Source organism: Xenopus tropicalis, chromosome 5 (assembly GCF_000004195.4).
Source record: "Xenopus tropicalis strain Nigerian chromosome 5, UCB_Xtro_10.0, whole genome shotgun sequence".
In the NCBI taxonomy this organism is placed as follows: Eukaryota; Metazoa; Chordata; class Amphibia; order Anura; family Pipidae; genus Xenopus; species Xenopus tropicalis.
This window is the reverse complement of record NC_030681.2, coordinates 46,352,895-46,366,222: the sequence shown is the minus strand read 5'-3', so window position 1 is coordinate 46,366,222 and position 13,328 is coordinate 46,352,895. Positions and strand designations below refer to the sequence as shown.

Genomic DNA, 13,328 nt, shown 5'->3' with positions numbered 1-13,328 from the left:
CCATCATTTTGCCCCCATACATTGGCCAATAATCTGCCAATTTAGACAGTACTAACTTGCACAAGACAATCTTGATACATAATGAGAAGAGCACAAACAGGTATTATTTCATTTGCTACTTAACGGTTTGTCTGCTCACTGGAAATTTACTTTTGTGCTAACCCCCTGCATTGTTGCTACATGCGCTAATTAGAATCCCTTCTTCGCTAGTAATGAACTCCAACAAAGGGAAACTGAAAAAGCAGGTAGCATCTAACCCTAGCAGGATCACCCAGTTGGTCTGTATAAGATTATTTCCCAGAACTGAGATGTACACATTAACACAGATGCACACACCCAGAATGACTTATGGTTTTGCAATCATCAATGTAATAGACCTGTCAAAATATGATTTTTTTTTACTTATGGAATGTGTGTTTCCAGGTATTATTATAAGTGGATTCCCTGCAAGTTATTTCATGAAACTGTACTCAGAATGCAATAAAACTCTTTTGCCTGGAGGTTAGAAAATTGTATTTGTGATTGCTGGTGGAGTGAATAGTATTTCTACACTGGCAGCTTAAAAGCAGCTGACATAGAACAATTCCTTTAACAAAGTATGAATGCTGTTGAGGATGCTTGTATTTGGTCACCTAATATTCTCACTACAATTAAATGCTTTTCCATAGGACACCTTCCTGTGGAAAGTCTGCTCCAATATGCAGCTGGGCTAGTGAAATGGAGTGCCTGGACTGCCCATTCCTTTCAAAGCACTTCTAGGATCTGACAACAAAACAACTTGAACAGTGAAAACTTCCTGTTTAGCAACACCTTCTCTGCTATTAACATCATTAAAGGTAAAACACATTTCTTCAGATATTCATATTTGGTCACTCTCTCACACTATTGTCTCTAAAACTCCAAACATATGTGTCTAATCCAGATAATTTCTTGTTTTTAAATATAAATTAATGCCACTGCAATTTTTTTCAGTAAATTTTTTTTTTTTATAAAGTGGTCTTAGGAAAAAAGCAAGTTTAGACACAGTCTGTCCCCTGCCTGAGAAAGGCTCAGTATACCCTCTTGTTTAACATTCATTAAATGAATAAGGCTTGTCCTGAACGTCATTTTTTTCACCTATTGTTTTAATCATTAAAAGTCTATGGTTTTTGTTATTTTTTTAACTAAATGAGACAAATGGGAAATCAGAACCTACTCCATCGTTGGTCCTTGCACAGTAGATAATTAGATTATAAGTGCACAGATAATTCCCCTTCATAATGAAGTTTCACATAACAAAGGGGTTATGGAGGGAGTGCAGTACAGTAGTAGGGGTCTCCATTCTGGCTAGGCAAAATCTGCAGGGAGATTGTATGTTCTCTCAGTGCCTGTGTGGGATTCCACTGAGTACTTCAGCATGCCCTCGCCCCCATAAGACACACACGCAAACATGCCGGCAAGCTAATTGACTTCAGATGACACTGTCTGTAGCACATGTGTATTTCATACAAATTATACTGCAAGCTTGACTGGGTATGGACTGATGTGAATTAGGAATTATCTCTGTAATATGTCCACTCTATATATTTAAAGGGAATTATAATGTTTTGAGGTGATCCATCTTGCCAGAGAACCTACAAGACCAATTAAACGCTATCTAAGTCTACAGGCTATTCTAATTGCATTGATAAAAAAAGAAGTAAATAAGTGCATTGATTCATAGTCATTAATCATGTAGGTTATTTAAAATATGATTTACTACTTACATCAGGCTCCAAAGTCACACAGCGCTGAAAAGCTTTGGCAGCTCCTTCATACTCTTGTAAGGTAATATAGGCACACCCAAGAGAGAACCATACTCCAAGCTGTGGTGGGAAGAAAAAGAAAAAGGGAACAGATTATGGCAATGCTATACTGATCAAAACATTTGAAACTTATTTAAACAAAATGTGGTTATTGCTTTCTTGTATTAAGCCACAGGACATTTGTGAGTAAAACTTGTATCCCATGTTCTTATATTGCAACTCTGAAATAATGCCCTCTTGTTATAAATTTTTTAATGATGTTGTAGTGCATTTTCATAAGATGCGCATGACCACCTCCCTGTGGTCAACACAGAAGTTCCATAGTTATACGCGTCTGCCAAGCAGAACCCCAAACCATTCTATAAGCAGAGGCTGGCCTTTTAGCTGCCTGTTGCAAAAAAGCTTTTTTATGGGTAAAAATAAAAAATCAATACATTCACCTTGGTAATACTTAGGGATGTAGAAATATTTCAGTCATACTTTACTACGTTTCTAAATGTAATTTAGAAATGGGAAAACATTGATGAAGCAGTGAATTTTCAAATTCTAGAATTAATGAAAATTTAAAACTAGATTGCAATTTTTCATCACCTCCAAAAAACACATGGGCAAACCTTTGGAATTTGTTGATTATTTCTAGTATCTTACTACTAGAAATAATCAACAAGTGGTAATGTTGAAGTACAAGCAGAGCTAGAGGCTGTCTGCGCTCACATATCACATATTAATAGATTTTAATGTTGGTTGGACATATATTAATGTTAATGAACTCAGATTAAAATGTACTCACTTTTTCCCTTTTTTCATACTAATGATGAATAAAAATAGAATCACAATGACAACAGTATGCACTGAAATAACCTCTTTTACTGATGATAATGTCTGTGTTTGAAACTAACTTGTATTAAAGATGTGACAAGTCAATAGTCCACAAAGTCCCAGTGACAACAAATATATGGCTGTGACATGATTTAAGACTTTTCTAAATAAATGCCGCTCACTGCAGATATCTGGCTGTGAAGAGAAGCGGAATAGATGTGAGAACCAGACAAAGTCCTTACATTAAACACTCAGAAGGTCATGCTCACATTTAGAAAATACTCTCCTAAATGAGAAGCTGTCAATGTTTACGGCCGCCAGTTCAGCAATGATTGATCTCACACAATGAGAACTGGATCCTGCAATTCACTAGGAAACAGAGAGTTTTTGGCAACACTTTATTGAGATCACCACCAGCTATTCATTTTATGGATAAGTTTCCAAGCGCAAATATATGCACGCTTGGAAATACACAGTGAGTATCGACTGAGGTGTATTGATTGAATGATTAAAGGAGATGTAAATGTTAAAAAAACAAATCATATATTTAGCCTTAGACTACTATTCTCTACACTTTACACTACCTTAATTTTTAAAATAAGACTACCTTAATCCACTGTGTCCAGCACTTCCCCCTGGTGCTTTGCAGTCACATGTGCCATGTTTGAAAGTCTTCAGAGAGAGCAGAAGCCCCCACCCTCCTGGAAAAAAAAAAGCCTGCTCATGCACAGGCTGGCTCCTGCTGCCTCCAGGCATGCCCAGAAGGGACTCTCCCCTGCCGACAAGTTGTCGGTGCAGTGAGAGACCTGAACAGGAAGTGGGGGCGGAGCTTCACTCTGAACAAGGAAGGAGTGGAATAGAGCAGAATGTAACTCAGCAACCAGGTAAGAAAGAACAGAGGGACAAAGGCAGGCAATCTGGGAAGCTGTTTAGAGTTATTTTATTAATAGAAAAAAAAAAGGTGAACTTATTCTTTAAGGCAGTTAACAAACAACATAAGCCAGTGAGTTATTGTGATTCTGCCCATTAAAACATATGTATCAAATTATGGAAATCTATTTCTTACAATGACTCACTGCATAAGCCAGATGTTATCTGTATTAGAGATAATAGAAGGACTGTAAAATAAGGGTAATATCCCCGCCATAGATCTCTGCTACCGTGAGTGACTAATCTCTCCGAAACGGTAACAAAGGTAATTTTTGGTGGAAAGTCCTACGCATTGCTTCAATTTTCCAAAGTTGCACGAAATGCGGAGAGATTAGTTTCCTACAGTAGCAGAGATCTATCGCAGGGGACCCATTTCTCTGTGGTACATTAACCTAAGACTGAATGTTAGGTTCTCTAGTACTGAATGCAGATAAGGTTCTGGAGCTGCAAGAATTAAAGGCAGATGTTCCACGTATAAAAAATTAAAGTATTTACACTCAAGATTTATGTCAAATACAAGGCTATCTTTATAGAGTGATGATTGTTTTTTTTGGTGAAAAACAGTCAGTTTCCATGTGGATGATGTGATATCTTTGCCATAGACTTTTATTAATTTTCTCTAACACTGATTTAAAATGTTCCTACTTTTTCCTCATACTGGTCTGTGCTATATCTCAGTACAGCTTACTTGTACTTCTTAATGTCAAAGTATTCATACATAAAATTACCCCAACAGCTCTTAGCCTTTCTTGTCTTTTACTTAGCTGATCCTTCAATGGCCTTTACATCAGTAGTAACAAGTTTTGTTTCATGCCCTCATTTTAATTTATCCTCTGTTTAACTTTTTGTTACTAATGATGTCTCTTTAATGACATGAATTTGAATTTTGACTAGGAGCTGAGGGCCACAGGAGAGAGCACAAAAGTGGAACGGTATGACCTATGCAATAGCAATCTTACAACGTTAAGTATTGACCTTAAAATATAACTATACAGTGTAGAATTTGCTGTCCAGTATTGAGCCTGATTTGCTAACATGGGGCATTTATATACAGTATTACATGCAACTTATATCTTCAAGCAAGATCAAGCTAAATGCACATGCTTTATGCCACACCTTTATACTCATTTATAAAAAAGCCTATACAGGTATGGGACCTGTTATCCAGAATGCTTGGGACCTGGAGTTTTCCATATAAGAGATCTTTCCATAATTTGGATGTCCACAATTTAAAGGAATATTGTCATGGGAAAACATGTTTTTTTTTCAAAATGTATCAGTTAATAGAGTATCTCCAGCAGAATTCTGCAATTAAACAGGGTGATATCAACCCCCCCAAACCCCAGCACCTGATAAGCAGAACAATGGGAAGGGAGCAAGATAGCAGCTTCCAGTAGATATCGGAATAGCACTCAATAGTAAGAAATCCAAGTCCCCATTGTGACTCCTTTAGTTACATGGGAGTAGGGGAAACAATAGATTACCTGAAAGCAGTTCTAATGTGTAGTGCTGGCTCTTTCTGAAAGCTCAGACTCAGTGACCCCCATTTGAAAGTTGAAAAGAATCAGAAGAAGAAGGCAAATAATTAAAAACTATAACAAATAAATAATAAAGACTAAATGAAAAGATGCTTAGAATTATTAATTATTATCTATAACATACTAAAATAAATTTAAATAAACACCCCTTTACATAAAGTCAACAGGATTGTTTTCCCTCCAATAAGTATTAATTATATCTTATAATTATATCTTAATTTTATCTTAGTTGAGATCTTTCCATAATTCTGATTAACAGGTTTCTGAATAACGGATCCCATACCTGTACATAAAACATGAGCAGTATATATATATATATATATATATATATAAATGAGGACAACAGGAAAAGTAAGTATAAACTGTCACTAAGTTCAGTCTTCTAGCTTACACTCTACTTGCACCATGCTTCATCGTGCCTCCACCAGTGGTCTGTGTTCTAAATTCTGACTTGGGGGGGGGCAACTGTCGCTCATTTTAAGGCATGGCATGACTATCATAAATATGTTAAGTGGGTATCTAAATTGGGAGCCAATCAGAAATGCAAGCTTTCTTAGCTTTGCTTGGTCTAAATCTATCATTTCATCTAGACCTGGCTCATACAAAAGGGCATACATGTACATTGTCCTCTCTGGCAGCATAAAATGAGGTCTTACTACTATAACATGAGATCATTCTTTTAGTATATGTATAAGTTAAATGCAATATACATCTAACTATTCAGATGGAATGCATGCAGATTTGACTAAAGGAGCGCTCAGATTTGTGAGCTTGCTAAGAGCTACAAACCCTGTATTTTCTCCCTCACTAAAGAGTCATCCAACCCTTTACTGAAGCTATCTAATGTATCAGCCAGTACAACCACTTCAATTCCACAACTTCACAGCTTTCAATTTAAAAAAAAAAAAAAAAAAAAAAACAACCCTAAAGATGGAAGCTCCTGTCTGCTAATCTCAATGGATGACCTTGTGGTAAAGCATCAGAGACTATATTGTATCATCCCCTTTAAATTATATATAGTGATCATATCCCCCTTAGGCACCTCTTTTCTAGTGTGTTTTGGTAAACAATCATTGTACACTCTTTCATTAAATCTCCAAACTGCGCCTATTATTTTATCAATCGATGCACACAAAATATTACCATAATGTTGTTTACAGTAAATGGTCCCAGTGTACATACCCCGACTCATATTATTACGTACCAACGCTATGCCAAGGTTTACAAAAAGTAATGTTATCTTATGTTTTCCCCTCTATTAAGTTTGGAATGGAGGCTTGCCAAAGTGAACAGAAAAAGGAAACAAAAAGAGCAATAAGCCGTTAAACAAAATGGGCTGAGATATATTAAAATACCAGCAGTGATTAGATGAGATTTGAATCAGCCCTATTCTATTTGCCTGTTATGTCAATACGAATTACTGCATCTTGGTGAAAGAGCAATCCCAAGAAGGGAGGGGAAAAAAGGTTAGCTTTTATGCACACACTGAAATTTGACAAAGATTGACATGTCAGAGACTCATCCTTCATGAGCATTCACAAAAATTGAAAACAATAACATACCCTGCTTCATTTGACAAAAATGCTAAATATTCTGTTTCCAGCTTACTTTCTTTACCCTTTACATCATTTAATCTAATACCCCTGAAGGAACATCATGTTTGATAACCTGCTAATAAGTCAGAATAGGAATTGAACAGAAAAGGTTGAAAGACAGAAATAAATTATTCAGCTATTATGTCATTTTTTTGGAATGCTGGAAACCCTAAATAAGTACACGAGACTCCAATCTTCTTGAGAAGACTGCCCTGCCCCAGTTAAAAAAAATAAATAAAAGACAGATTCAGGAAAATGACTGAGATGACGTCTGTCCCATTTCCCCTAGTCCTGTAGGAGCCAAAGAGGTAAAGTATTACAGCAAGTTGAGTTTCAGTTCAGATTCCAAACCCAGGAGTAATAATACATTTATGTTCCTGTGCCAAACTGCCAGGACTGAGGTCAAGGTAGAGGTGAGGAAATTAGAAGCTCTAAATTCTTCAGTGTAATGCTGTTTTCTGTGATATTATTACTGTGATGTGATGTGATATTATATAAATAGGCAATTGTTGACAATCATATTTTCACCTTGAACCACGCTAATGTTAATATGGCAACTATGGCTGAAAGATTAACTTTTGCCCTAGCTTTAGTATGCTGAGTAAAACAGGTTCCCATGAGATTGCACCTGTATTTTTCTACCATGTCATAATATGACTCTAAATGAAAGTAGAACACTTCTAACAAACTATGAATTCTGTATGTCCTAGAAACGCAACTGTAACATACTTTACAGCATGCCACAGTACATCTGTATTGTCCAACCAGCATGTGAATCAATGCGACTCCCAGATTATACTATATGCCTTTGGTGGCGATACTACTAGCTATAGAAATTAATTTTAGTTGTGTTTAATTTTATCTGGGAGATACAATAATAACCAGTACAGAAAAATAAACTTTTGTATGGCCCAAATTCAGTAGAGACCTGTTCTTCTCCATATCTGCTCTTGGTTCCATCAAGTCAAATATAAACACCTTGTGGACTAATTGCATTCATACTGAAGTAAAGTTAAAGCAAATATACAAACCTTAGTTTAACTATCTTTTGCTATCCAAAACACCTCTCAGTAAGAAAGAATTAACTAATGTACCCCGTATACCTCATCTAAACTCAAATTCATACTGACTTTTATCAAACATTACTCATTTGGCATTCTTTCTAAAGACACTGAAGATACATATTTTCTTAGTAAGTCATAAAAAGCCAAGCAATGGAAAATCAGTTTAAAACCTTTCAGTAGCTGAGTTTTCATACAAGGACAGCATAGTAAGTAGAGAACAAGGCTGTGTTCTACGCATCAGCAGATTCAAATGATGTCATTATAATTGGTTCGACTGAAGAGAACTGATAAAAGAAGCAATTTAAACAGGCAGCTGCAGGTGACAGGTGATATGATGCCCAGAGAAACAGTCATTTTATTGGTAGTAACACCACCCAAAGTTTGCACATCTGTTATGAAAAAACAGATTTATGTTTGAAAAGGAATAGTTTGAAAATGAAGCTAAATCAATGATGACGATGCACTAGCTTTTTCCACCCATTTAATGGTCTATGCGCAGTATGTTCCTTCATTAAATAAATCAGCCTTAAAAACATATATCCTAGTTTTATCCTTCCTTATGTGCATAACTGTATATTGCTGTGTGTGAGATCTACAGTACTTTTCCTTAGATAAATAAAATCCACAGACAACAACGAATAGGAGGCCTACAGCGGACAAACTCTCATTAGTTATTAATGGCAAAGAGTTAGAAGAGACTACAAAAGTACAAGGAGTTACATTAAGTGGCCCATTTACTAAAGTTCATATTTTCTTTAAATAAAAACCATGAAAAACACTAATACCTGGGATCTGATGGCTGATGACAAGCGTTCCATAAATTAACTTTAGGTAACTGTCTAATTTATGTTCTGTTCTTTATATACTGTATATACTCTAGTATAAGCCTAGTTTTTCAGCACCCAAAATGTGCTGAAAAAAGTCACTCTCGGCTTATACTCGAGTCGGGTGCCATGGGTCCCTCTAGACTAGCACTCTCTCTCCTTTGTGTGCAAATTAGGTCACCTGCAACCAGACCCTCCAGTGCCCTGGCCTAGGCTCCCACTAGCAATGCTTATTTCCCCTTACATCCCTCCGGGACTGGGTCTGCTGCCAGTTTGCCAATGTGCAATGAGTGTGGGGTAGTACTCATGTTGTTTTTGTTGACCCTCTTCTCCGCTTACAGAGCTAGTTTACTGTTTTTCTTTGAAATAAATATTGAAAAACATATACCCCACTGATGCCTCAATTAATGTAATTTTATTGGTATTTATTTTGATTATTAAAACTTAGCAGTAGCTGCTGCATTTCCCACCCTAGGCTTATACTCGAGTCAATAAGTTTTTCCAGTTTTCTTAGGTAAAATTAGGTACCTCAGCTTATATTCGGATCGGTTTATACTCGAGTATATACGGTACCTTCAAATTGTGAGAAAGTTATCATTGTGACAAATTAATAGACAAATTAATAAACAGCCACAGAATATCTATTTATTACCCATTCAAACATGCAATATGGCAGTTCTCATTTATATATAAAAGCTACGCAAATGTATACACCCCTTACCTGTATGGGATTAATTTTGACAGACTTCTCAAAGCACTCAGCACATTGTTTGAATTCCTTGTTGCGGAGATGGAGCAGCCCCTTAGAACGTTGAGAGCGAGCACTTCGATGATTGGACAACTCCCAAGCTTTGTCATAATACTGATGATCTTTTAATACATCCCCTAGAAGGCAGTAGAGTCGTGGTGTTTCCTTTTTCTCTAGTTCTTGCCTCAGAATTTCTTCAGCCTAGTAAAGTAGTTGAAAAATGAAATAAACAAAATATGAGGCTGTTGTTGGACTTGAAGAAGGAGAAAGGAGTAGATCCTGGAGGGACTATACCTGAACTCCAGCACCAATTTAACTGTCTGCAATGTGATCTTTAAGAGAGGCACTGATGTTTAATGTGCACTACATCGGAGACTATGGATGTGTGCTGATAACCATAGAAAATCTTTGTGCCATCAATTAAGGTGGGCATCTCTGTGGTAAAATTGGATAAGGCATTTGGCACATATGCACTATTTACACACTGGGGAGATTAAAGGAGAAGGAAAGACTAAGTCACTTGGGGGTGCCGAAATGTTAGGCACCCCCAAGTGACTTAGATCGCTTACCTTTTACCCCAGGCTGGTGCCCCTGTATGGAGAGAACAGCACCAGCCCCGGGGTAGCAGCGATCGCTTCCTCCTTCCTTTTCGCTTGCGCGTGCATGCGCAGTAGAGTGAAAAGCCGAACTTAAACAAGAAAGTCGGCTTTTCACTCTACTGCGCATGCGCCGGCCCACGGATTTCGCCGGCAGAAGAAAAAGGAAGGAGGAAGCGCTTCCTGCAGGTACCCTGGGCTGGTGCTTTTTTTTCCTAACAGGGGCACCAGCCCGGGGTACAAAGTAAGCAATCTAAGTCACTTGGGGGTGCCTAACATTTTGGCACCCCCAAGTGACTTAGCCTTTCCTTCTCCTTTAAGGATAGCATTACAACATGGGACCATAAAATATTCCATATCCTGGCCACCTATTTTGCACTTTCGGGCCGACCTCCGCTCCACTGGGTGTGTCTGCATGCAAGTGGAAGCTGTACTTTTAAGTGCCCTCAGCTTTAAAAATGAATTGATTATTCAAATGAACTCTGAGTTTGGCACTCCCCTTTGAATACTGTGTACAGTTTTTGTAAGCTACATGGACTTTGTTTGTATCTTATTTCATTTAGTTTAAACTAAATAATATTTATGCTATTGTCAACAATTTATTACAGGTATGAGATCCAAAAACCTAATATCCAAAAAGCTTTGAATTGTGGGAAGGGCATCTCCCATAGACTCCATTTTAATCCAATAATTTAGATTTTTAAAAAAAGTAATTTTTTTGTGTTGCTATAAAACATAACCTATATTTGAGGCAAAACAATTCTATTGGGATTATTTGATGTTTAAACTTTTTTTTTTTTTTTTAGTAGACTTTAGGTTTTAGGATCCAAATTACACAAAGACCCCTTACCCAGAAAAACTGAGGTCTGAAGCATTCTGGATAACAGGTCCCATACCTGTATAGATTTTTGGCTATAACAGATTAAAACGTAGACATTACCGCATCACTTCCACATTACAGCACCAGCTAGAAAATTGGGAGTTGAAATGAAATATTATCTAGAAAGTGGCAGATCTACCTCTGCCTTTACTAAAATGTCCTTACCTTGCCATGTTGCCCTAACCGCTCATAACAGATCACCACATCTTCCCACATTTCAAGTTTTTCGAAGATCTGCAATGCTGAACTAGTGCATCCCAGGTCAAAGAGCAGACTTGCCAGTTGCCTCTTTAAGGAAATGAAATACGTACCAGTTAAAAAAGAACTACATACAAAAGAAGCAATTGGCAGGCAAATGATTACAATTTTCAATCTTGTTTTCTTCAGAATACTAACAGAATAAAGACAACACATAAAAAAAACAATTAAAGCAACACATATTTAACTGTAAACTATGCACTATTTTCAGTAATGTAGCTGTATGTGTGTCAAAACAAACAAGAAAAAAAAAAAAAAGGTTTTTCAAAGTTACTCAGCGCTTCCTGGTGGTTGAATGTGTAAGAGTGATCTTCAATGCTGTGCAGATAAACGGTGATCTGCTGCTCCCTCTTTAAACAAAAAGCATGCACAATGGTAATTGTGAAAGTGCATGTAAAATAAAACAAATAGAACGCAATCTAGTGAAGTACATAAAAATACCAACAGCACCAAACGAGCAAAGTGACAAAATATTTTATCGTACATCAGTGCACACACAATCTGTCAATTCAAATGCTCACCAGATGTATGTAGGATAAAGCCCATAGAAACCCAGATCAAATATTGATTGCAGTCATTGCCCGATTCTCAATGGGTTAAATATTAGAGAACATGGATAGTGTAATAAAGTTATTACACTATAAACTGCTCCTACAGAAGTGTGCCGTGTACGTGAAACACGTTGAGCTATTGTTACTGCCTCCATTACTCCTGAACAGCGTGAGTAGCCTGCATTGTGCAGGGTTTTTTGTCTTAATAAATTGTATTACACTATCTATGTTCTCTTCTCTTCTATTTAATCCATTGAGAATCGGGCAATGACTGCAATCAATATTTGATCTGGGTTTCTATGGGCTTTATCCTACATACATCTGGTGAGCATTTTAATTGTCAGATTGTGTATACACGGATATACAATACAATATTTTGTCACTTTGCACGTTTGGTGCTGTTGGTATTTGAACGTACTTCACTAGATTGCGTTCTACTTGTTTTATTTTACATGCGCTTCCACGATTACCATTGTGCAAGCTGTATGTGTGTGTTTGATTATAGTCACTGTTACCTCAGGGGGACTTGCTTGTGTCAAAACTTTTTTATATACAATATGTATATATTTTATATATACATTGTGATGTGTAATTTACATAACAGACAGAACTAGGATACAACAGATGCCAAGTCTCTAAAATTAACTTTGTGGTCACTGACCAATCAGAACTTGACACATGAAACTATGGTCAGTCTCTAGGTCAGGGATCCCCAACCTTTCTTACTCGTGAGCCACAGTCAAATGTAAGAAGACTTGGAGAGCAACACAAGCACCATAAAAGTTCATGGAGGAGCCAAATAAGGGCTGTGATTGGCTATTAGGCAGCCTCTATGCACACTATCAGCTTACAGGGGGCTTTATTTGGTAGGAAATCTTGTTTTTATTCAACCAAAACTTGCCCCCAAGTCAGGAATTCAAAAATAACTCCATGGTTTGAGGCCACTGAGAGCAACATCCAAGGGGTTGAGGAGCAACATGTTGCCCCCGAGCCACTGGTTGGGGATCACTGCTCTAGGTTAATAGCATGGGTTTTTAGTTTAGTGTGTTCCTGCAGTCAGTGAGGACACAGATGTCAGACTCAATGAAAGGATTAGTATAAGGGAGGCAGTGACATTCAATGTAACACATCTACCTTTATAAATATCTGTATATATTTTATTTTAGGGTTGTTTTGTATTTTGCATGTTTGTTATTACTGTAGATGTGTGTCTACAACTTTGTTAATAAATGAATATTTTTGATTGAACTATCTCTTTTATTAAAGAACCCTAATAACCAGGAATATTTATGCACGTGTATATGAGAATAAATATACATATTTACATAAATATATACTTGTGGAAAGCAAAACAATTATATAATCATTACAGTGTGAGCAATATTATCTTGCTCCCAGGACTTACAGCCAGATATGTATATATTTAAAAGAACATCAAACATGTTACTGAACCTGCACAACCTGGATGGGTTCTTCATCAATGAGAACACTAAATAAAATATTTTTTTAAACTGTAATGCTGTTTTTTTACATTCATAATGATATACTGAGAAAAAGGAAGTTAGAAAGCATGAGATCTTTATGTCTCTTACCTGTATATCCCAAATTGCAGGCATCTGTGAACAGTAGAACATTTTAAGTCTTTCCGTGCAATTTGGCTCTTTCTGTTGAAACTGATCTGCTAGCGCCTAAGAAAAAGAGGAATTGAGAAGTTGGGATCAAGTACAAGGTACTGTTTTAA

General features: G+C 36.8%; 1 protein-coding gene across 2 annotated transcripts in view; it reads right to left on the bottom strand.

Moving 5' to 3' along the window:
- The window catches only part of ttc27 (tetratricopeptide repeat domain 27), a 226,126-nt gene that overhangs the window by 30,236 nt on the left and 182,562 nt on the right, over positions 1-13,328 (bottom strand). For both annotated transcript variants that reach the window (XM_002934458.5, XM_018094257.2), the window contains exons 12-15: positions 13,180-13,275; positions 10,944-11,066; positions 9,276-9,503; positions 1,746-1,844 (exon numbers count right to left, since the gene is read on the bottom strand). In XM_002934458.5, coding sequence (XP_002934504.2) covers positions 1,746-1,844; positions 9,276-9,503; positions 10,944-11,066; positions 13,180-13,275 — 546 coding nt within the window. The remainder of the gene's footprint in view (positions 1-1,745; positions 1,845-9,275; positions 9,504-10,943; positions 11,067-13,179; positions 13,276-13,328) is intronic.